Source organism: Pleurodeles waltl, chromosome 8 (genome assembly GCF_031143425.1).
Source record: "Pleurodeles waltl isolate 20211129_DDA chromosome 8, aPleWal1.hap1.20221129, whole genome shotgun sequence".
In the NCBI taxonomy this organism is placed as follows: Eukaryota; Metazoa; Chordata; class Amphibia; order Caudata; family Salamandridae; genus Pleurodeles; species Pleurodeles waltl.
Window position 1 is genome coordinate 101,625,640 of NC_090447.1, and position 25,374 is coordinate 101,651,013.

Below are 25,374 nucleotides of genomic sequence, written 5' to 3' on the forward strand. Positions count from 1 at the left end.
AAATACTGTAATCTGTGACCGAAATGCTGAATTGTCATTATGTCTTAAAAATGTTGTCATATATCTCATGTTGTTGTTATTAAAAAATAAAAAATAAAAAAATCAAATAAAACTTTTCTCTCTTCCTCCACTAAAGCTACCCTGCTGATGAAACAGGCCTGGCCACAGACATCCTCTTGTGCCACTGAAGGTACCTTCCACCTCCCGGTGGATGCTGGGAACGAGAACAGAACATATCAAGCTTCATCAGCAGCATTTAGTAAGTAGATACTTGCAGCATGGATGGTTAGTCTGTGTGCACAGAAAGTACTAGCTCCAGATTGTGATGGGAAGTTTGAACAGCAACCTCATTGTAAAACTGTTAAAGGGGGATTGTCAAATGTATGGAAATTCACCCATATGCAATAATATATACACCTTTGAAGAAAGGCCATACATTTATTATTTAAACTCTATCATGAATGGCCGGGGATTCCTGGCTGCATTTTCTGGTTCGCCTCAAAGATTAGAAAACAATTGCAGGCAGCATTTTCTAAAAAAAAAAAAGAAAAAAAAGTGGCATCATTGAAACTGAGAAAAAGTACACTTTTGTTGAATTAAAAGGTGGCATGGTTCCTACTCTGCTTACAAATTAGTCTCATTTACCATCCATTGAGGATGGTTTAGTTTTGCAACATGAGTTTATTTGAGATTTTCATGCTGTGCATTATTTTGCCGTCTGGTTGATGGGTTCAGAAAAGCGTCATAGTAAACGGTTGAGTACTCTAACACTTTTTAAGTGATAAGTTGATTGGCCCTGTGCATTTTTGTCTGAAGATTCCTCGAATGGAGTTGTCCATATTCTGCCATGGTCCCAGGTTAGAGAATGGACTTCTGGCTTGTTCCCAAACATTTTTGTCTTTCTGGATGAAAGGGAGAACTGGTCCAGGTCTGCGTGTGCCATAAATTGTTCATCAGTCTGCCCTGCTGCCCCCTTGTACTGACTGCGCTCTGACATCTTTTTGTAAGGTTTAACATGAACCGCGGTGTAGCTTCATACAAAGTACCGGGAACCTGTCGCCGCGGCTACACGCGCGCCGACCGAGCCCGTACCGACATCACCCCTTCGGGACTCTCCTGAGTGCCCCGGGGGTATGTCAGACGCAGAAGGCGTCTCATCGGCCAGTGAAAGAGAGGACGGACGAGGAGAACGCCATCTCAGGGAGCAAGAAGGAGCCCAACAGACGCGGACCGAAGAGAGAGAGACGCTGGAACTAGAGAAAGTCGGGGAAGAACGTGACGCGACCGGAACGATGCCGGAGAAGAAAGGAGGTCACGGAGCGCCTCCCGCCACTACCGGGGAGAAGTCAGGAGACTACGAAGGGGCCAGCCACGTCCCAGGAGGGGCGTGGCACCCACAGGTACGTTCGTACCTAACCTGGGGTTTCTGGCCGGCTTGGATAAGGGGAAGTAAACCGAGGGAGGGGAATACGGGGAGCCAGGAGGGGAGGTCCTATGAAGGAGGGGAAATCTACTGACCCTACCACTAACCTCACTGTGAGGGGAATCCTTCTTAGAAAAAAAGATAAAACCAAAGAGAGAAAGTAAACGAGAAGGTTCACGGGAAGGTGACACTCACTATTGAAGGAAGTTATCCCACCGCAACCCTACACCTCCCTCCCCTCCCACCAACCTATTAACCCTATTAAGACCCCTGCCTTACCTCTACACTTACCTGTTGTCCTGTTCTTCTTTTGTTTTGGGGAAACCTGGGCTGCTGCCACGAGGGAAAGACCGGACCTCCTTCTATCCGGGAACAGGCTACACCGGAATCTCGATCCAGAATCCTACCAGAGAGAAAAGAACCCGGATGAATAGAATAAGAAGCCAACCTGAAACATAAGAATCAAAAAGACAACCTTAATTACTTCTAAATAAACCACTTATCCACTCAATCCTGAGCCTATAGAGTTATTCCAATACCTCTACCGCCTGGAGGCAAAGAACCCATTACAGTACCCAATTTGAATGAGTGGAATTGTTGGGTTACTTGTGATCTTGATGAGGCTAATATTGGATGACTGTGCTCTCCTCTGGCATTGCAATTAGTATATTCACCCTTTACAGTGATCTTGAAAACTTCCCAGAAGTTGATGGTTGCATCCCCTATTCTTATGCTGATCGGTCCTGCTTTGGGCCTTAGGTATTTAAATGGACCTGCTATGCCACAGTGCAGACCACTAACTAATGACATCTTCAGATCAACCCTTTTCATTTCTTCTTGTAATGGTGGTTTCTTAAGATTTCCTATCAAGTGGAATTCTAGGAGGGATTCCTTTTTCAAGTTGCGACTCTTCATACTATCCAGATGCCCTCTCCTGGTTTATCCTGATGCTAACCAATGGATTAAGGTCGAAGCATTGTTGACATTACAGCAATCGGGCTGCTTTTCGAATAGAAAATAATTTATTGATCACATCGTGTACGTTTATAACTTGATCCCTGTGCATATAACCCATTTCTTGTCGTTTGATTATTTTTTAAGTGGTGGTTCTTCTGCTCTGCCCTTTTGCATGAGCAACTTTGGAGCACTGCGTCATTTTTCTCACTGTATTTTGATTACTTTAAATATATTTCTCTGTGATTCACTCAATACAAGACTTTGTAGTTCTTAACTCAAATGTTTTTGGCACATTCCTTGGGTGAGTTTGTTATTTAATGTTTTTCACAGAAGTGTTGCAATAGCAAAGCAGAAATAGGAGTGATTGGAAGTTCTCTTAATGTATGACTACCTTTAAAGACTGCTAGACCCGCTGTTGCTAAAGTGTACTTTTTGCTTGTTTATTGTAAAATCTAATGCCAGCGGGGATCCCACCATTTTAACATGCGCCCGAATGAGTGCAGGTTTCAAAGGGGTGTCCATTTACTCTTTAGACCAGTCTAGTGATGCACAGCTGAAGTAGGCTGGAGTGTGAGTGGGTTTGCAAAGTTCTAATATGTATTCTTCAGTTCGTTTTTATGTTGTAAATGTGTTTGTATCTCTACAGCTAACAATTATCATTCTACTAGAATGTGTACTCCCAATAGAGAACATAAATAAACAGCTGTAGTTTAATAAACTGGTGACTTGTATTCCAAAATGGGACACACCAACTTAATTTGGTTTGAAAAAGGAAGAATGATTGGCAATGCTTTTACAATATGTAAAAGTAATCACACTTTTGTCATAAACCATTATAATTGAAAGGGAGTTTGCGTTGATGTTTAGCTGCTCAGCTGGTTTCCCTATTTAAGAATTTATGTTGATCTGCATTGCAGAATGAATTTAATGGTCTTTTAAAATTATTGTATTTCCCAAATACCTTTAGCCGATGAAGGTTTTGCTGAAAGGTTAAGATTACCTTATATCCACAGTCGAGTTGCATAGAGTGGAGTAAAGTGGCATTGAGTGAAGTGGAGTGGAGTGGCTTAGAGGGGAGTGGCATAGAGTGTCATAGAGGGGTATGGAGTGCCGTACAGTGGAGTAGAGCGTGTGGAGTACAGTGGTATAGAATGGGGTAGTGTCATAGTGCGCATTAGGGTGGAGTCGAGTGGCGTGCAGTGTTGTAGAATGGAGTGTCATATAGTAGTTTATAGTGGAGTAGCATATAGTGTTGAAGAGTGGAGTGCAGTGACGGGGAGTAGAGTGGAGTACAGTGACTGGGAGTGGAGTGGCATAGAGTGGAGGAGAGTGCTATATAGTGAAGTGTCACAGAGTAGAGTGGAGTGCCGTAGAGTGGAATACAGTGTTGTGGAATGGGATAGAATGGAGTAGCTTAGAGTGGAGTACATTGGCATGGACTGGACTGGAGTAGAGTAGCACAGAGTGGAATGGAGTGTCGTACAGTGGAGTATGCATATTGTGGTATCGCACTGCCATTACAGACACTTGCAGCACATGTATAACACACGTACAGTATGTGCAGATTAATTAACATGTAAGTCTGATGTTTGTTTGAACATAGCCTCGATCACTGGTGTTTACATTAGATCTTTTGACGGAATTATGTCTTTGTTGTTTATGCCTTGGCAGAGTGAATTACTAGCAGGTTCACTAGACTCGCATTGTCAACATTGAGATTTCCCATTGATATGGGGGGCTCCACATTACATTCCAGAAAATCCAAAATATGATCCTACCGGAAGAACAGAGGATAGCATAAAAACTGTAACTTAAAATGACTAACTCAGCTCTCTTTGATGGAGATGTTCAGATATCTAATATTCTTGCCTGAGAACTGCCCTGCTATCTCCTGAATTGTGAAGGGTATTAAATGAAAATTACTTTTTTAAATCTAAGTTAAAAATTGTTAAGCTCTGTTTTTGTTTCTTTTTTTAAATTGCATAACGTGGATTAGTGAGGGGCTTTCTCCTGAAAAGGATGGGTTCCGTCTTTGCTTCATGCTGTGGCCTTAGCTAGGCACATGGAGTGCGTAGAACAACCACCATGCACAAAATACCTGCATCTGTCTAGTCAACCAAAAATCCACATTTGAAATAGCCTGTGAATCCTATAATTTTGGTCAATACTTTGTGGCTGTTATTATGACTCAGTTATTTTTTTGTGATCTTGTTGCATGCATGCTGATGTGCTCAAAGTGTCTGTTTTTTGTCTCTACAGGGTACACTGCTGGAACCCCGTACAAAGTCCCGCCTACCCAGAGTAATAATGCACCCCCACCCTACTCACCATCTCCAAATCCTTACCAAACGGCTATGTATCCCATAAGAAGTGCCTATCCACAGCAGAACCTGTATGCACAGGTAAGTACATGCAGCAAACCGGCCTCCACCCTTGCATTCTATGTTGTTTTGCAGCTGGAAGAGCAGAAGCGATTGTGTATTATGTTAATTCAAATGTTGCATAAATCATGTCTACATAAATACCTTGTGACCCTATTAGAACGTTTAGCTGTGAAAAGTACAGTTGAGAGATTGGGCCTAAGTTATCCAGACCCAGAGCATTACAGAGTTCTCTTTTGCTGGTTTCAATGTTAAATGTTCCTGCTGACAGTAGTCGTCTTATATCGCTGACCTAAAAAGTCCTACTTCCCACTGGATAAATTGGTGAGTGTTGCATTCCATTGGCATCTGTTCCCTAGACCCTCATCCTCTATCTAACAACAATTTTCTTTTATTTCTACTGAATCTGCCCGTTTCAACATTGTACGTGTTTTGTTTGGAACTCGTTTCCAAGTTCGTCAGCACAATATTTTGCTTTCTTGTAGCGTGTATACACTTATGGTATACATCTGCCCAATAAGCTGCCCTGGGCTTAGCTCCTTCTTGAATTTTGTCTTCATCTTGTACGTGACCCTCTGCTGTGGAGTGGTCTACTTGTAATAAGAATCCCTTCCTGCCTTGATGCCTGAAAGGGACTAGCAGGATGATGGTGGGCCTGCTAGTTACCTTCTTATTTCCAGATGGCTTTGTCATAAAGTAAGTATCGTCTTCCTTCCCCTTTCATAAGGTGGCAACGTGCCTGTTGGAGAACACATCGAGGCTGAAGGATTTGCTTGCTTAGTTTTAGGACCTTGCTATATTTAATAAACAATTGCTTTCTGACCATATGCACCTTTTGCATTTTAGGTCTCATGTTAACTGACAACAGCTTGTGAACTATTGAAAAAGAATTTCAGAGGCACCTCAAAACGCCTCTGTAAAATCATATCGCTACTACGAGACATCACATACTTCTACTTGCACTTTTTCTTAAACATCAACTTGCTGTTGTTGTTGGAGTGTTTTTATTTTTGTGATGTGATTGTAAGATGCTGGAGACCAGTGAGCTTTGGTGCCTTGGATCTGATGCCCCAGGGGTTAGAAATATGTGGACTGTCTCTCTGTTCCCAGATCACACCTGCTGCCTGTAAACCTGTTGTGAGTAAGGGGTTGTTTTTTTGTGATGTGACTGTGAGACGCTAGAGACCAAGGTTTGGAGCCTTGATTCCAGTGCCTTAAGGGCCGGGAATTTGTGGATGTCCCCTCCAGTCCCAGATCGCATCTTCTACCTATAAAATCCAGCTTCTGTTGATACAAAGCACCAGTAAAAGTCCAGTGCTGCACCAAGTGTATTAACAGTATCTCCTAAACTGTTTGGCTGAGCTCCGCAAGCCCCAAGATTATTGGGAGAACTCTCTTTTTTTGCAATTTTTACACTTTGCTATTTGGGATGTACTAGTAGGTGGGACTAATTCACAGTGTATCCGTCCCAGACTTCTACTCGTTGGAAATACAGAGATGCCTAAACCAATGGAAAGAGTAAGAACTATCGATATACAATAGCTGTGTTACCTTGAAGGAATTGTGTAGTTGTTGCTTATTAGTAGAGTTGCTGGGAAGGTTTCACCTGTATTTATGTATATTGAATTGCCTATAGATGTGTAGAGCACATGGTAGGTGAATACTACTTGTATGTGGATATTAGTGAACTGCTGCAGGGTGCCTTATACAGAGAATATACTGGTGTTTCTGGAATGCTGAGTTTCATGCCACAGTTTGGTACACAAGGAGTGTAGTACTGTTTGTTAGCACTGTCACTCAGAAAGTGCCCAGAGTGTTTAATTATATCATTATTAGGTCTGGTTGGGTCACTGGCAGTGAAGCATACAAGAAGAGTTTGAGTGGATTGAGTAGGCTTCATCTGCCTAGCAGGCAGGAGCATCTTTCTCTCAGATCAGGGAAAAAAGGATGGTTGTTGAGGTAGGAAAAGGTCAAAATGCAACTGATGGTTCTAACAAAGGCATGAAGAAAAAGCCTGCCTCTTTAAAATCACGGAAAGTCAACTCTAAAACAATTGGTGGAGGAAAACATTTCCTTAGGAATTCTGTAAGTTAATTGCATAAGAGTAATGCTCTAAGTTATCGGCACCCTCGCCTCATTTAATTGGGAGGTTGGACCACTCATGGGTAACTGATACTCTTTTTGTCTGCAGAAAAACTGCCCTCCTTCCCAATTCTAACATTTATTCTTCTAGTTTTGAGTTTCATATAAGTGATATCTCTATGCTGTTGCTTTTTCAAACTCCCACAGGGATTATTTGGATACATATTCATATAGTGAGGTGATCCAAGGGCACATGATTAATCTAACCCCCTACTTCAACCCACAAATTACTTTATATTAGACATGTGAGGGTAGTTTCCATGCAGTTTTAGCCTCTAGGGAGTGTAATTAAAGCTCTTGAGGAGTAACTGCAGTGCACTATTTGTATATTGGTAGACCGTGGACAACTTAAGTTAGCAATAACCACGTACGTGGAGGAAGGTGTGTGCATAGCATCCTTAGGGTGATCAGTGTCTCTCAGCTAGTCGGAAATGCATAGGGATGCATCTGTGCAGGTGTTTGGTTTTTACATTATGAGCTTTAGGGCGAAGATTGTACTCAAACAAGCTAGGGTTCTAGTGCTGTAGGAAATTGCAACATGGGCCAATGCAGGGAGCTGCAACTGAGAGGCTTGTAAATGTCTGTCTGCTGTGTTAGACCGAGTGAAACGGACAGGATTGTAAGTGAGTGTCAGAATCATAGGACCAGTTATAGGATCCTCCTCCAGTTATTTGGAAAAGGCTCAAGGTAGAAAGCTGGAACCCACTGGGCAAAAAGTAAATGATGGAACACTGGTGTTTTATTAGTGAAACTGGGTGCCACTGGGATTTAGGCGATTACTGAAGTGATTGCTTACATTGTAAGTATCCTCAATTTATCTCATTAAGAACTGTTTGGATTTTGTTGTTAGTCATAGTCCTAGTAGCCACTATGGGCTGGAGTGTCATCCTATGAAGGATCTAAAAGAATCCCTTTTAACAAGCTATGACATATTGCCCTGGGCCTTATTATGAAATGGGTGAACGGTCCCTGTTTGTGCCACGGCCCACCTTTAAGCAGGGGAAGCCTATTCAGTGAAATACAGAGCGGCTGCTTACATGATGCTCCATGTTTTGCCTGCACTTTAAAGAGGGGACCTTCCACCTTTTTGTGGTTCCTTCTAAGTCTGCTGAGGCATTTTTGCCTCTCCACCTGCAACCGTAATAGGATGGGGTGCTGTGACAAAGTGATTCTCTCATCCGCATGGGGCCACACCATCTTTTTCAAGATAGCACTGTACTACTTGTGCACCAACACTGTATCATTATTACAGAAGGGGCCATACAAGCGCCTGTAACCCCTTATGTAATACCATAGTGCCCAGGGGCTCACAAAGTGGGTGTACACACCTATTGTGCCCCTATGGCACAATGCTTAATGCAGACCCTGGTTGCTTGACATTCCAAGCAATATACAGTAAATGTAGGAATGATGTGCTGGCAAAAAAACTTTCACACAAAATGACAAAAGTCCTCCAATACAATATATATGTATTTCATGTAAGCTACTCAATACTTGTATTTACATTGAAGTTACTAAAAGATAGGAAACTGACCATCTTTGAACCTAAAGCCTACTAAGAGTGATTGTGTTGTCCCAAATCTACTTCTGAATATCCTCGGATATTAAGTACACAAGACTCCAGGGCTTCCACTATACTCATTGAAGAGCTTCACCTGTCAAGGTTTAATAATCCTGAGCCTTATGATTTTAACAGCTTGAGGTTGTCCATCATTACTGCCAGGACTTGACCATGTCTTGCTGTACTTGCTGGGAATCTTGGCTCTAATCACGCGAATATTAATAAGTTTGACATTGATTTCTTCAGGGCTCGTTTCCAGGGGCGTCATAAGAAGGATTTTGATACACGGGTAAGAGCTCAGCATTGACAGAAGTTACAAAGGTGAAACTGAATTATCAAAGATTCCTATATGATTAAAAAAAAATAGTATATCAAGCTAAATTTCAAGAGATGTTTACTACACGTGCTTCTAAATATGCACATCATTTGGCATCCATGTCATTTTGGATGTCATCCATGATGTCACTGACCATGTCATGATTGATGTAATATGTGAGGTAATGAGCAGTGCATAAGGGGGCACAAGTTATAGTTAGCTGAGGTAACTATAACTGCTGAATTTCACTGGCTTTGTACATGTGAAATGTGAGCCTAACTATAATGTCCTTGTAACATTTGTTTTTTTCAGTGAATTTCTATGTTTTTTTTTAGCGTAAAGTAATTTTCATTACTATACGTTAATCCAACCACCACGGCGCACGCCCTTTGGTTGTGCACCACAGCAGTTGCTAGCAGGCCCTGGCGTATGGCCAGGCTCCGCAGCCCACCCCTATAGCCACCCAACTCCGCACTATGCATGGCATATGGCCCTGCGCAGCGTGGGTTGGTCGCAGGGCCTTGCATGTTGTGGTTGTTTTTATGGATGCACTTTGTGGGCTGAAAAACTTAAAGGCATGTTGATTTCCCCCCCCCCCCCCAATAAGTCTTAAAAAAATATATATATTTCATAATCACTTTTAATAAACATTGGAATTATGGCAATAAGGGACGTTTTGATAATCAATCTTATATCTTGCAATACAATATAATAGGAATATCCCTTCATAAAGCCAAGAGGCTTACTTTTTAAATGTTTGTGTTCTGACCCTTTGACAAAATCAGTAGGTCCACTTTACTTAAAATGGCACCCTTTAGACTGTAACATCACATAGCTGGGCGTTGGCCACAGGACCTGGCATCAGACCTTGCGGCCAACCAAATCCTGTGCCCAACCAAAAGCTGTGTGCGGCAGGTGTTGCCTACCCACATGGGGTTGGATGCAGGGCCTGGATACAGGCCTGGCCCTGTGGCCAACCCCACACAGCGCAGGCCCTCAGTCCTGCATGCCATAGTGATGCCGTTATGTATGGTAATACAATTGTACTTTACGTTTAAAAAAAAATTAAACACTTGAAAGTCAGTGGAAAAAAAGCAAATGTTTTTTCAGTAAAAAAAAGAATATTATATATTTCATGCCTCCAACTTCTCAATTTCTATATATATCCACACTGTTTACACATCAATCTGGTGGCAACCAGCCACGCTTATTCGTCTTGTGCGACTACACCATGTGCATTATCGAACAAAGTCAGCTGACGGAACGATGCGTTGCGTCATTAGGCCTTTCTCACTTATATTTCTCACTTACATTTCTCATAAATTTATATATATATCAAAACAAATCCCTTTCAGGGTTAGAGTGACGCATAAATTATGCAAAAAAGAATAGAGAACTCTGGGTAGTTCCCAAGTTTAGGTGGAGAGCAGCTCTAGTAAGGAGCGCTCTGCAACACCAGCGACACTCTAGATTTGCTCACCTCAAATGTCTGTTTATCTAGCAAAGTTTTTAAGCATTGGATCAGCACAGTGCTATCCTCGCCGAGCTAGATAGTGACAGTCTTTTGCCATTTATACAGCAAAGTCTTTAAGCATAGGTTTGACACAGTGTCAACCTTGCCGAGCTGTAAAATGACAAAAGCCATTTACCACTCCAGGCACGGTATTACAGCTTTGGACTGGTATAATACCGTCCAAGCCAACCGGGAATGAGTAAAAGCAACCCCTGACACGTGTTTCGCTCTCATTAGAGCTCATCAGAGAGGTTTAGCTTTGTCCAGACACAAGGGAGCACCCAGAATAAGTCAAAACAAATCCCTTTCAGGGTTAGAGTGACGCATAAATTATGCAAAAAAGAATAGAGAACTCTGGGTAGTTCCCAAGTTTAGGTGGAGAGCAGCCCTAGTCTTTGCTGTATAAATGGCAAAAGACTTTGTCACTATCTAGCTCGGCGTGGATAGCACTGTGCTGATCCAATGCTTAAATACTTTGCTAGATAAACAGACATTTGAGGTGAGCAAATCTAGAGTGTCGCTGGTGTTGCAGGGTGCTCCTTACTAGAGCTGCTCTCCACCTAAACTTGGGAACTACCCAGAGTTCTCTCAGTCTGCTAGCATTTCGTTGTATATGCTTTTAAGTAATCACCAACAGAATCCTTTTTGTTAGGGGCTCTTTAGAGTTTGTGTTACTCCCTTGTGTATTTATGCTCACTCGACATGACTGTGAAACATGGAAGAGTTGCCTTCCAGCTGCAACCATTTAGAAATGTTAGTTCTATTTTTCCATTTTATCACTTCATTTGTAAACCCAACAGGGTAACAGACACCAGCTATGAGAGATGCATTTATGTTTCTCTGTACTGGTGGAATTTATCCTTTTTACTGACACACATTTTGATTTCAACGAGTGCCCCGTGCAACGACAGCCGATGCTCTGTATTTTTTCTGGCCCCTAATTTAGTATTCTACATGTGAAATCAAAGGTGAAGACAAAGAGAAGGCATCCTGGAGTACTAGGCGGTGCCTAGGGATGTGCTCAGTTTTACATGCGCTTAAAAACGTCTGTTGTGTAGCAAACGCTGTGGTGCAGATATTTTCAGTTAACTAAAACCTATAATGAGTTTGGAGGTTTTTTTTTTGTTTTTCAAAGAGGATAAGTGGGATAAGTAGAATATAATTTCATATTTTCCAACATATATGGATCTCTCATGTCTAGCTGAGATTACATTCTGGGTTTTACGTCCCCTTGTAATTACTGTTGAGACTCTGCCTTTGGTCTTTCAAGAGGGAAAACAACTCGACCTCTGCTGCACCATGAGTGAGGATATCTTTGATATGAAAACCTTAAGACCCAGCTAGTAAACCTGAAAATAAACTACCTGTCTTTCAACTAGGTGAGATTGTTCTTTTTTCTGACTCTGAAATACAGAACAGACAACGTTCCTCTCCCACCAGGAACCAGCACACTTCTGGCTAATCCTAGGAAGGTCCCAAGTTGGTGTCAGCGGATACTTAAGGAACACAGCTGTTAGCTCCTTGGATTCCTAATGTAATGTGTCTGCTGGGTAACTGCAAAGTGTCATACAACTGAACACCACAGCAAATTAGAAAAATGTAACTCTTGAACCTTTTATATTAATTTAAAATCCCACATACACAAAAACATATACATATAACAACCACATATACAAATATAGAAAACAGGGAGATATTTTCAGACAACAAAATAAGGCTTTCCAAAAATACACCTGCTTTTTTTTGTCATTAGGTGTCCATGAAATTAAATCTATGACATTTAAGGAGCACCAGTGCACTGTAGATCATGCCTCCAATTTCCGTTAATGCATTTTGGTGGAAATAACACATAAACCCCACCTTCTTCAGGACTACTTATATGGTTATTTTCTCCCCAGTACAATCTTGTATGGCGTTTTAAGTAAGTGTGAGCGCGTATGGATGGCTTTAAATTGTACCTATGGGAGCCTTTCGTTTTTTCAGTCTGACAGCCCTGCCCCCTTGGTGTGAGGGGTTTCTGTAATTTATATTGAGATAAGTGCAAAGTGAACCGATTATCAAGCTGAGTGCTGTTTTGCTTAGCAGTCTTCTTCAGTGCTAAGAAGTCTTTGAAGATAAGATGGGGTTAGCACAGACTGGTTTGATCAGCAGAATGAGCCTAGGATCCCAAGTTCCGTATGTGGGCAGTCTTGTGCTCTTAATGGACTACCATGTTCTTGGTACCTATATGGCAACCCACTCACTCTATTCGTAAGAGTGTGAAGAATTTGGCAGACAAATTGTTATGCTTTAGAAGAATGCTTGTTTTGATTTATTATAAAACTTCTTGATGCTCTGAGTGTTGTTACTGAAGGTGCTACCCAGGAAAGGTAGAGGAAACCAGCTTGGCTGCAACCCACATTTCCAAAACAAATTTGTTCATTTTCATTGTATTCACAACCGTTTTTTTTTTTAACTAGACCCAATAGCATGCAGAATAACTGTTGGAAATGGCCCTTTCTGTAGGGTTATCCCAAACCTTTTGCCTTTCTCCTATTTTTCTGACCCTCTTTTTGTTGGCTTTAGGACTCTGGTCACTTTATCACTGCTAATCAATGCTAACGTGCATGTGCTCTCCACTAAAACTTGATATAATTGACTTACACCTGTTTGGCTTATGTAATTTACCTGTAAGTCCCTTGTAAAGTGGTATACCATATACTGAGGGCCTGTAACTTAAATGCTACTAGGGGGCCTGCAGCGGAGATTGCACCACCCACAGAAGTAGCCTTTCAACCCTGTCTCAGGCCTGCCACTCCAGGGCCTGCATGCACAGTTCACTGCCACACTGACTCAGCAAGTCGAACTACTTTCCAAGGCCTAAACTACCTTTTTGCTACACCTAAGTCACCCCACAGGTAGTCCTTAGATAGCCTTTTGGGTAGGGTGCTGTGTATGTAAAAGGTAGGACATATGGCTTTCTGTGCTACATGTCCTATTAGTGACAAACAGCCTATTTAATTTATCACTGCTGTGAGTACTGCTCCTTTCATAAGTTTGCATTGGAAATGCCCTTACATATGTCTAAGTGGTATCTTCTGATCTATGAGGAGTAGCGTAGGCATGTTTAATATGTCTGGAATGGTAGTGGGAAATCATGCTTACTGGTGTAGGAGAATTTTATATTGCTATTTTAGAAATGCCACTGTAGAAAGTGGGCATTTCTCTGTGCTTGTAACTCTAGTGCTTTGCAGTCTGACTCCAATCCACATCTGGGGCAGAGTAACAGCTCTACTTGGTGCATACGTTTCAGACAGCCATCACACAGGAGGAGCTGAGTGTGACATAAGAGGCATCTGCATACTGATAGTCTTCCTGGGCTGGGGAGAGGGAGGGTTGCTCACACCTTACACGTGAATAGGCTGTGTCCTTCCCTCACACAATTGACTGATTACCCTCTACTGATGTCTGGAGACAGGACTGGGTTGAAAGGGTGCTGTGCTTCCATTGAAAATGTTTTTTTCAAGTTACCCCCTAAACAAAGGCATTTTGAACATAAATAGAGGGGCTCTGCCCCCTGATTTTAGAGCACTTTCAGAACTGGGGCCGAACCTCTTCCAGAGGCACTGCTGGACTTCACAAAAGACTTATCTGGACTGCTCTTTTGTTTCTTTGCTTGCCTGATGTCTACTGGGTGGCCCAAAGTACTCATCTGGATTGCTTTTCTGCTGGTTGCCCTGCTTGCCAGCCTGTTCCCTGACTTTGTCCAAGTTGAGACACTGCATAGACCTGGAACCAGATGCTGCTGGAAGGGACTACCAGGAAACGCCATTAAGACTGCCCTGCTGATGTGCTGCTCTGGGGCGTGTTAGGCTGCCACATGAATTGCCATTTTAGTACTAGGACCCTACTGTGCTGGCCTGCTGCCTACCTCCTTGCCTAGGTGCCGCAGTGTTCTCCCAAGGCCTGTTAGTTTAGCCCCTGGGGGGTTGGCCACTCCAGGATCCTTCAGGGTGCTTTGGTGCACCCCCTTTTGTGGTCTGTGAGTCTGGCAGAGGGGCAAATTATAGCAGGAGCCATGCTGGAGTGCTCGCGGTCACACCAAGTGCTGGTGGGGGGGGGAGCACTGGAGTGTTGTTCCCGCCTATTCTGCAGTGGTTTTCCTCCCTCCCCCCTATTTTTGCAGTACCTGTAAGGGGGGGACATGCACACAAGTGAGGGACCCAGTTGGCGGCGGCTCATAGCGGAGTTGCCATCGGAGCCCTGACAAGGAGGTTTCCTTGCTTTGGACTGCTACATTTATCATAGCTGCCCTAGTAGGCGGGCAGTTGTGTTCACTCCCTACTTCACAGTAAAAGTACAGCATTTTTCCTAAGAGGAGCGCAGGAGATCAGGGCCCTGACATGGTGGGCTGGGTTCAACTGTATACCTTGTAGAGCAAGCGCAGACGTGCTGAAACTTTGTGTGGAAGGTGTTTTTGGAGCTCCTGCCAGATGGTGTACTGCTGCATTATTTGTGGCCCTCACTGTTTCTGTGTTGCGTTGCATAACCTGATTCGTGCCATATGTCGTGCTTGCCATGTTGGGGCGGGGACATACACAGTTCAGGATTAACATTGCAGGCATTGGGACAGGTAATATTTGTGTCTGACATATGCAATATGGAACTGTTTCTCCTTATTCTGCATTCACAATGATGATGATCTGCCAACTGCTTGCTTAGCAGAGTATTACTGATTTATGTCGTTTTTGGTCTAATGATTTATGCAGTACAGTTTGTTTTTATATAACTTATTGTGGAGTTTTCTTGGTTGTGTATTTATTGTGTCACTGGGTTGTGTGTTGTGTGCAAATGCTTTACACATTGCCTCTGGGATAAGACTGACTGCTCATGCCAAGTTACCAAGGGGGTGAACAGGGTTTATCAGAGGTGTGTAGCTCCCTCGCCCTGACCTGAGTGGTGGTGACTTACTGCCTGGTTGATGTGCCTACCCTAGCCAACCAGAAACCCAATTTTTAACAATAACCACCACTTGATCAAATGCATGCATTAATGTTAGTTTTCCTCCCTATTGTTCCATTTGTACTGTAGGTTTCTTTTTGCTTACATTGTAGCATTCCCTTGCCGAAGGGCGTCCATGACCTGAAATGCATTGGAATTGGCGATTTGTCAAACAATGGAATTTTGAGAAGACATATGTTTGTAATCATTAGAGGGATTGAAATACTCAGTGAATTTATTTTGGAAATATAATTTGCTTTTGAAATCGCACGAAAAATATGGATGAGGGTTGTTGACCAGATTTTTGGATGAAATCCAGTTTACTCACTTAAGTAAGTTCTAGCCCGCGGGCGCTCTTTCCTTGTACATCTTGGGACTGGTTAGCAGACCACTCCGGTAGCATCATCACCAGTCATCGGTACCACCTTCTGGAAGGAAGGTGAGGTGGTAAGCAGTACCTTTTATTGTACTCAACATGTAATTCCTTTGAGCAACAGTAAGAACGTTTAAAAGAAATAAAAAAAAGGTTATTTTTGACTAGAAAAGCCTGACCGTTGGAACATATTTTAAAGACTGTATCAGCCAGTCCCACTATTGCGGTGCCCATTCTCTTCCTAACCGCTGTTACTTTGGAAAGGGCTCTCTGTGTGCGATGCAGTTACATAAGAGGCATTTATTTAGACTAAAACAGCTTTGATGAACTTTACCAGCCGCTTGCTAACTGCCTATCTAGGGGATTAAAACATTCTTTGATCGCTAATGCACAAGATCGGTCTCCCAGGCGACAAAAGCTTGGGAGTTAAACAATGAATGGCTCGATCTTTTGACTGACATTTGCAGCAGCGAATCACATGGGCCGAGGTTTCCAGATTGTAAAGGCGGAGCCTGCAGTTTTCAGATTGACGACTATGTTTCCATTTTTCTTTCATTATCAAACTGGACAAAGCTATTATCCTTTTAATCGGGAGAGCTTCTGTTAAGTAGGGTTTCATTACTCCCATTGAACAAGGGATTAAGTGTCCCGGTGCTTAGTGCAAGGCAGACATGGAAATCTACATTTAAGGACTGGACTTTACAATATTAATGTAGGGCATGATTTAGAGTTTGACGGAGGTGTGACTCGGTCACAACAGTGAAGGATATCCAGTAAACTAAAATATAAATCCTATTATATCCTCTGGGAGTTATATTTTGGTGGACGGTATATCTGTCACCATTGTAACAGAGTAACCCCTCTGCCAACCTGTATATCAGGCTCTTAATTTGGGGCCAGTGTAGGCTTGATTCTCAAGCTCCACTCAGAAGTAGAAGATTTACTGACCACAAATAAGATCTTAATGAGCCCAGCTCTGAGTTTTTACATCTTTCTCAGAAGCTTGGTACAGGTGCTGTCGGCTGGATTGTCTGTTTAATCAGCTTGAGTTCCAGGGGTAGTAGAAGGTGGCAGAGCCAAGAGCCGCCTAAAAAAGATTTCTTTGTGCTAATCCCTTTAATCAGTGTAAGACGAAACCCATTACAACCATAAGGTAACAAACGCAAATGCTTGGCTCTAATGATATCAAGGTCTAGCTTTATGGATGGGCCAGACAGGTTATTAGCAGTTTCAGGAGGGTAGACATCAAACTGTTTGCCTTTGCTTTTAATTCTGCTTGCTGCCTGGTGAAACTTATGGTGTTATTGAACCATGCAGCCGAATATTTATAAAAATCAGCTACTTCGATTTACTCCTTGTTTATAGTCCAGCTAGATTTCCTCTTTTCGTTTTTACATTTTTCATTATTCACTGGTAGGCATTTGTAACCGTGAGATTCAAGCCCTCGCAAGATGTGTTGCAATCCCATGCTAGTATGGTCAGAAATCAGTGTTATCTGTATAAATTAGCATTGGTATTGGTCTCCCCCTGATTTTTGGTAAGCATAATTTTGAGTTTTCCGAGGCTTTAGCAATGTCGGAGACATAAAGATTAGACACAATTGGCACTTAGTAACAGCATGTTTTAAGTCCCTATTTGCGAATATTTTCTTTGAAAGAGAAACATTCTTCCCCAGTTTCACGCAGACCCAAGTGTCCATCTGTAGCGATTGAAGGGCTTTTAACAAGCGCCCAAGGATTTCAGTTTGAACCAGAGCTTGTTGCGATCAGTGGTGTAGAGCGCAGTTTAAGAAGTCGATAAAACGGGCATAAAAACAATAAAGGGGGATGGTGTGTGTTCACTTATTAACAATGAAAGAGTCATGATGTCACTGGTGGGTCTGTAGTGGTCTCTAGAGCCTGGTTGGTGCCATGGGATGAGTGTCATGGCCTCTGCCCAGCTGAAAAGGTCTTTTTAGGAGCAAGATTGCCTACAGTTGTACTTCTCTAGCATCTACTACTCAGCATGTGAAAATAACTGACTGAGCATGACCACTGTGTTGGTCTGAGGATCTTGCACTGGATTCTGGTGTCAATCAGCACCTTATCTTTCTTTAATATCGATTTCTGTTAACGACAGTCTCCTGTATACCCAAGCCAATGTCGTTGCACCTTCAAAGGATTCTCCTGCACAGCACCCATAGCTCTGAAGAAGCCTGCATCAACAAGATCACCTGCCGGCCAAGACAGCCCAAATAATCTGAGGTTATTGCATCCTTCATCTGTGGCCTATGGCAATGATGCCCCATGTCTGAAACATTATTGTGATCTTATGACTTTTTCTCTGTGAGTTACTTCCTGGCTGCGGCTGAGAGGATTAAAATTTACTTTGTTACAGTCTGCAGTTTGTTCTTCTTAAGTAAACTTTGTTTTGCAAGAAAGACTTAAGCTTAAAGTAACTTGGATCACCATGCCAACCTGGACCTACACAGCCACATAACCCCGACTCAGCTCTGACCTTGCTTAAAAGAGGAGCCAAAAGTGACACTTGAATATTTTTCTTCTTGCCATTGAATTTAATGCTTTTTGAGAATGGACACAAATTCCCTCTTCAATGATTAAGTATGCTGTATCCCACTAGAAGCTATTTTATTTCTATTTGCTATCTTAATATTATAGTTTCTTGTTAATACATGTGTATATTTTTATACTTATCCTGTTCCTTACGTCTCAGCTGGTCTGCATGCCACACCCCCTTGCAGGTGTATGTCTTCTATTCTACCAAGCTACTGAAAGCATAGACAAGGGTTATTGTTAATAGCTAAGTTTGAGTATTGCAGAAATTCAGGTCTAACCCATTAAGCCTTTAACTTCTCTTTCACCTCCAGCTGGCCAGTGAATGGCTTACACCTGCAGGTCTCTGTTTGGACGTGGTTCACAATGATACTTTTCTTATATATATGGGTGTACACCACGGCGAGTCTACCTGTGACATACTGGAGTATAGGCACCAATAAATTACTGTAGGAAGTTGGCTCTGTATATACTATCTCAAAGTGAGAGACATTGTGCACAAAGTCCAAGGGTTTCCTTTAGATGTTGATAGTGGCAAAATTAGATAATTCTAATGCTCTATTTTGTGGTAGTGTGATCGAGCAGTTGGCTTATCAGAGGGTAGTGTTAAGCATTTGTTGTACACACACAGGCAATAAATGAGAGCACACACTCAAAGACTTAACTCCAGGCCAATAGTTTTTATATAGAGAAATATATTTTCTTAATTTATTTTAGAACCACAAGATTCAAGATTTGAAGTAAATACATAAAATGCAAGGTACTCCACACAGGGAAGTATGGAACTTTGAATTAGAGCAGTAACATAAACAGTTTTAGTTAAAATGTCAATAAGCTATTTTAAAAGTGGACACAGTGCAAAAATCAATAGTTCCTGGGAGAGGTAAGTATTGGTTAGTTTTTCAGGCATGTAAGGCACTTACAAGTTCAAGTTCCTGGGCGTAGGCAGCCCACCGTTGGGGGTTCAAGGCAGGTGCAGAGGTCAAAGGAGGGCCCAAAACACATAGGCGCCCATGGAGAGCAGGGGTGCTCCGGTTCCAGTCTGCCTTCAGAGGGCAGACCAGGGGGGCTTTGTAGAGCTCTGGGGGGCACACAAGTAGGCACACAAAACACCCCCTCAGTGCCACAGGGGGGGCCGGGTGCAGTGTGCAAAGTAGGTGTCGGGTTTGTAATAGAAATCAATGTAGGGACCCCGGGGGTCACTCTAGCGGTGCAGGCAGAGCACAGGGGGGCTTCTCAAGCAGAGGGTCACCTGAGGGTCGCTCCTGCACTGGAGTTCGGTTCCTTCTGGTCCTGAGGGCTGCGGGTGCAGTGCTTGGTCCAGGCGTCTGGTTCCTTGTTACAGGCAGTCGCGGTCAGGGGGAGCCTATGGATTCTCTCTGCATGCGTCACTGTCGGGGTGTAGGGGGGGTTGTCTCTGGTTACTCACGAGGTCGCAGTCGCCTGGGAGTCCTCCCTGTAGTGTTGGTTCTCTGGAGCAAGAGCCGGGGGCATCGGGTGCAGAGTGTGAGGTCTCACGCTTCCGGCGGGAAGAGTGAATTCTTAGAAAGTTGAATTTTATTTGTGGTAGGTGAACAGTGCCGCTGTTCTCAGGAGTTTCTTGGTCCTTCGGATTTCATGGCAGTCCTCTGAGGCTTCAGAAGTCGCTGGTCTCTGTTGGATGTGTCGCTGTGCAGTTTTCTTTGAGTCTGGAGACAGGCCGGTAGGGCTGGGGCCAAAGCAGTTGTTGTTTCCGTCGTCTCTGCAGGGCTTTCAGGTCAGCAGTCCTTCTTCTTGTTTCAGGTTGCAGGAATCTGGTTTCCTGGGTTCTGGGGTGCCCCTAAATACTAAATTTAGGGGTGTGTTTAGGTCAGGAATGCGGTAGCCAATGGCTACTGTCCTGGAGGGTGGCTACACCCTCTTTGTGCCTCCTCCCTGAGGGGAGAGGGGCACATTCCTAATCCTATTGGGGGAATCCTCCAAACTCAAGATGGAGGATTTCTAAAGGCAGGGGTCACCTCAGCTCAGGACACCTTAGGGGCTGTCCTGACTGGTAGGTGACTCCTCCTTGTTTTTCTCATTATCTCCTCCAGCCTTGCTGCCAAAAGTGAGGGCAGTGGCCGGAGGGGCGGGCATCTCCACTAGCTGGAATGCCCTGGGGTGCTGTGACAAAAGGCATGATCCTTTGAGGCTCACCACCAGGTGGTACAGTTCCTGCAGGGGGAGGTGAGAAGCACCTCCACCCAGTACAGGCTTTGTTTGTGGCCACAGAGTGAAAAAGGCACTCTCCCCATGTGGCCAGCAACATGGTTGTGGCAGGCTGGCAGAAACTGGTCAGCCTAGCACTAGGAGTCAGACTGGTATTCAGGGGGCATCTCTAAGATGCCCTCTGGGTGCATTTTACAATAAATTCCACACTGGCATCAGTGTGCATTTATTGTGCTGAGAAGTTTGATACCAAACTTACCAGATTTCAGTGTAGCCATTATGGAACTGTGGAGTTCGTATTTGACAAACTCCCAGACCATATATTCTTTATGGCTACCCTGCACTTACAATGTGTAAGGTTTTGCTTAGGCACTGTAGGGGGCATAGTGCTCATGCACTTATGCCCTCACATGTGGTATAGTGCACCCTGCCTTCGGGCTGTAAGGCCTGCTAGAAGGGTGACTTACTTATGCCACAGGCAGTGTGAGGTTGGCATGGTACTCTGAGGGGAGTGCCATGTCGACTTAGTCGTTTTCTCCCCACCAGCACACACAAGCTGTGAGGCAGTGTGCATGTGCTGAGTGAGGGGTCCCCAGGGTGGCATAAGATATGCTGCAGCCGTTAGAGACCTTCCTTGGCAACAGGGCCCTTGGTACCAGGGGTACCATTTACAAGGGACTTATCTGTGTGCCAGGGCTGTGCCAATTGTGGAAGCAAAGGTACAGTTTAGGGAAAGAACACTGATGCTGGGGCCTGGTTAGCAGGGTCCTAGCACACTTTCAATCATAACTGGCATCAACATAAGGCAAAAAGTCAGGGGGTAACCATGCCAAGGAGGCATTTACTTACAATTACCCTGTGGTACACCAGGGTATAGGTTTTAAAATCTATTATGGTTGTGGAGCACAGATCACTGGACATGTAGGCCTTGTATCATGGCACAAGTGATGTCCTAAGACTTGCACCTTTAAACCAACAACTGGTTTAAAAATATATGTATCTACTCAAAACTCTGCCCTTAATTTAGATCTTAGTCTTAACTAGAAGGGATCTCATTGAGTCTGTCTTTGAAAGTTTGAATCTTTGTTTAATTCGAAGCACCACTATATTTAGATATTTCTAGTTTCATAGAACCTTGTTATGACTCAAGAAGGCATGAATTAGAAAAGCGCCCTTGAATTAAGTGGTTAGACTAGCTGGCGTATTCTGTATTACGTTGCCATAAACATTTTACTTTGTTTGCGACCTGGTGTTCTTAAAATGATTTATTTGGCATAATCACAGTTCTGATATGCTGCCTGCTGAGCCTTCCGGATGGCATTAATAAACATGTTTTGCAAACCCTTATGTTCCTGAACTGAAATTGCCAGATGTATCTTACATCCCATAGCGTTTCCCTTGAACTTGTCCTAGCAGCTAAAGGGTGTCACTAAGTTAAGGATATTTTGTTTTCTCTACTCAAGTAGACTTCTGCGGGCACTATGACATAGTCTGTATAAAAGTTGTTGTCAACTCCCAGCCCAATTCCCCACCCCCTGAGCCCAGCCTGCCAGGAGTGTTTCTTGCAAAGACCTGTTATTAAAACTGGAGATGCTTTAATCAAAACATTTTGAAATTATTTAAGTAGTTTGTCTGTGGATCCAAATGTTTTTCAAAGCATTACCATCAAGGTGATGTCAACATAGCAATTATTTTTTCTGTTTTCAGATTATATGTAGGGTTCAAACATTGTCCTAGTGCACTTTCAAAACTGCAAATCATGTTTTTGCTGAACTAAGGCCTGATGTAGAAAGGGGGTTGAGCAAAGCTGTTGCACACCACAACTACCTTGTGACCCCAACTATATTTTGTGCTGCAACGGATAAAACACCGTCACAGTGCATTTCCAAATTGTAAGACAATGTGATTGGCTAGGTTAGGGCTGACAATCTCTTTTCGTTTATCTCGAAGCCTCCAAGCCAGCTCTGAATGAAAGTTTGTGCTGTTAAAAAAAATAATAATAATAATCCCTCAGCCTTGAGTGGCCAACCCAGAAGATCGACACCCACAAGGCAGTGATCATGGGTACACAGACACTTGGAAAATCCGAAGCAATCCTAAAAAAAAAAGTGCAGTTTTCATCACGTGGCTTGCAAGTCATAGCCAACTCGCAATCTCAAGAGTGTCCTTTTAAGTGCTGGATTTGCCAGCTATTTTGTGCCTGGCTTGCGTATTACTCATGAGTCCCAGGCACTGTAAAAAGGAAAAAAAAAAACACAACCAAAGCTGGACACTGAAATAAGTGTCTGACTACGCTTAGAGGCGGGAGGTAGGGCACAGGCCTAGCCTTCGCGCATGCTTGTGCCAAAACCCAACTTAGCAGCAGCCATAGCAGGTTGTACACAGGCCATTGCGTCATGCACAGAGTTGCAGGGGCAACACAATACTTTGGTCACAGTTAGAAAGCAACACGTGGCTACTATGTGAGAGCCTGTGTTGCTTCATAAATCTAGAGTAACGCCAGGCAGCATAATTCACTGTTTTTCATTGCTATAAACACCATGAGCTACATTTCTAATCCGTTTCATCGATATATGTATGATCTCTAATCTACGTCACTCTACACCATTCCACTGTATGGTATTCCACTGTATGTCACTCAGGTGCATACCTCTCCACTCTGCGCTACCCTACACCATTCCAATGTACACCGCTCCACTGTATGGTATTCCACTGTGTGCCGCTCAAGTGTACACCATGCCACTCCACTATATGCTAATCCATTGAACGCCACTCCACTTTATGCCACCTCACTCTACAACCCTGCACTGTAGGCTATTACACTCTACACAACTCCATTCTAAGGCACTTCAGTCTGCTCCACTCTACTGCACTACATGCTATTCCAGTGTACGCAATCCCACTCTGAGACTATGCTATTCTACTCTCTGCCACTCCACTGTACTCCAGTTCAGTGTACACCACTGCACTGTACGGTATTCCAGTGTATGCCACTGCACTCTGCGCCACTCTAGGCTACAACAATCCACTGTATGCTATTACACTGTACACACTCCCTTCTTTGCTGCCCCACTCCTCATAACTACAGTCTACACTATTCCCCTGTATGACACTCCACGCTACTCTACTGTTACTTCACTATATGTGCCGCACCACTCTGCATCAGCACGCTGTATGCCATAGAACTCAACATTATTGCAGTTTACAGCACTCCATTATAGGCCACTTCACTCTCCACCACCCCTCTTTGTCACTCCACGCCACCGTACACGATTCCACTGTACACCACTCCACTGTATGGCATTCTACTGTACGCCACTCAAGTGTACACCATTCCACTCTAGGCTACTCCTGTCTACGACACAACACTGTGCGCTATTACACGGTAACCCACTCTATTCTACGTTAGTCCACTATACGTCATTGACTCTACGCTAGTCCACTATACATCACTCCACTCTGTGCCACTCCACTCTACAGCACTCAACTAAAGGCTATTACACTCTACACACCTCCATTCTGTAACACTCCAGTCTACACCACTTGACTATATGCTACTCCACTGTACACTATTCCACTCTACTTAACTGCGCCGTATGACACTAAACTCTACGCTGTTTACTTTATGCCACTCCACTGTACGCCACTTCACTGCAGTGTACACCAATGTACTGTTCGGTATTCCAGTGTATGCTAGTCCACTCTGCGCCACTTCACTGTATGCCACTCCACTATATGCCACTCCAGTCTACAACAGTCCTCTTTACACCACTCCCCTCTATGCCACTCCACTTTACGCCACTCCACTCTGTGTCAATACACTGTACACCAGTAAACTCAACATTATCGCACTCTACATTTCTCCACAGTATGCAACTCCACTCTGCACTACTCCACCCCACGGTATTCCTTCGTACGCCACTCCACTCTACAACACTGCATTCTATGCCACTCCCCCAGTACAGTATTTCACTGTATGCCACTACAGTTTACCCCACTAAACTGTACCCTGATCCCCTCTACAGCACTCCACTCCAGGGTATTGCACTCTACAACACTGCACTCTACGCCACTCCACTCTACGACAATCAGCCTATGGTATTCCACTACACCACTACACTGCTCCTCACTCTACTGTATGCTGCTTCACTCTACAGTACTCGAGTGTACGCCACTCCACTGTACGCTAATCCACTGTGTGCCACTCCACTCTGTTCCACTCTATGCTGTTCCACAGTACACCACTCCACTGTATGCCACTCTGCTCTATTCCATTCTATGACAGTCAATTCTACAGCACTCTGACACTACAGTCTACCACATTCTGTGACACTGTGCTGTACGTCACTTCACTCTACAACACTCTACGCCAGTTCTCTGTACTGCACTGTACAACACTTTCCAACAGTCTGCGACATGTCACTCGATTGTATGCCTCTCCACTATGCGCCACTCAACGCTGTGATATTTCTCACTACACCACTCTATGTAACTCTGCTCTACGCTATTCCACCGTATGCCACTCTACAGTATCCAACTCCTCTACAAGCTACTCCACTCTACTCCGCTGGGCGAAACTGTACTCCACTCAACAACTCCCTATGCCTCACCCCTCCACTTTACCACACAATACTCCACTATTTAGCTCTCCACTGTACTCTACTCCACTCTGTGACACTATAGTCTGACACTCCGGCATACGGTACGGCACTTCACTTAATGACACCACACTCATCGACTTCGACTGTACGATTTAGAACACATTTTTATTAATACATTTTAAAAATTGAAATTCAGTGGACGAAAAAAGGTTAAGTATAAATTGTAGTTAGGAAAATGTTATTTATTCTTTCTATGCAAATCCAACTTAAACTATACAAACATTAGAAATTCTAAAGTTATAGTTGCAACTTGACTGTATTACTTACCCACTACCAGTTATAATTTAAATTTATAATTTATGTACCACCTTCCATTTACTATAAGTTG

The 25,374-nt window shown here is 43.5% G+C and overlaps 1 protein-coding gene across 2 annotated transcripts in view; it reads left to right on the top strand.

Annotated features, from left to right (window-relative positions):
- Positions 1–25,374, top strand: part of FAM168A (family with sequence similarity 168 member A) — a 345,391-nt gene that overhangs the window by 299,293 nt on the left and 20,724 nt on the right. For both annotated transcript variants that reach the window (XM_069203838.1, XM_069203839.1), the window contains 2 exons: positions 137–259; positions 4,640–4,782. In XM_069203838.1, coding sequence (XP_069059939.1) covers positions 137–259; positions 4,640–4,782 — 266 coding nt within the window. The remainder of the gene's footprint in view (positions 1–136; positions 260–4,639; positions 4,783–25,374) is intronic.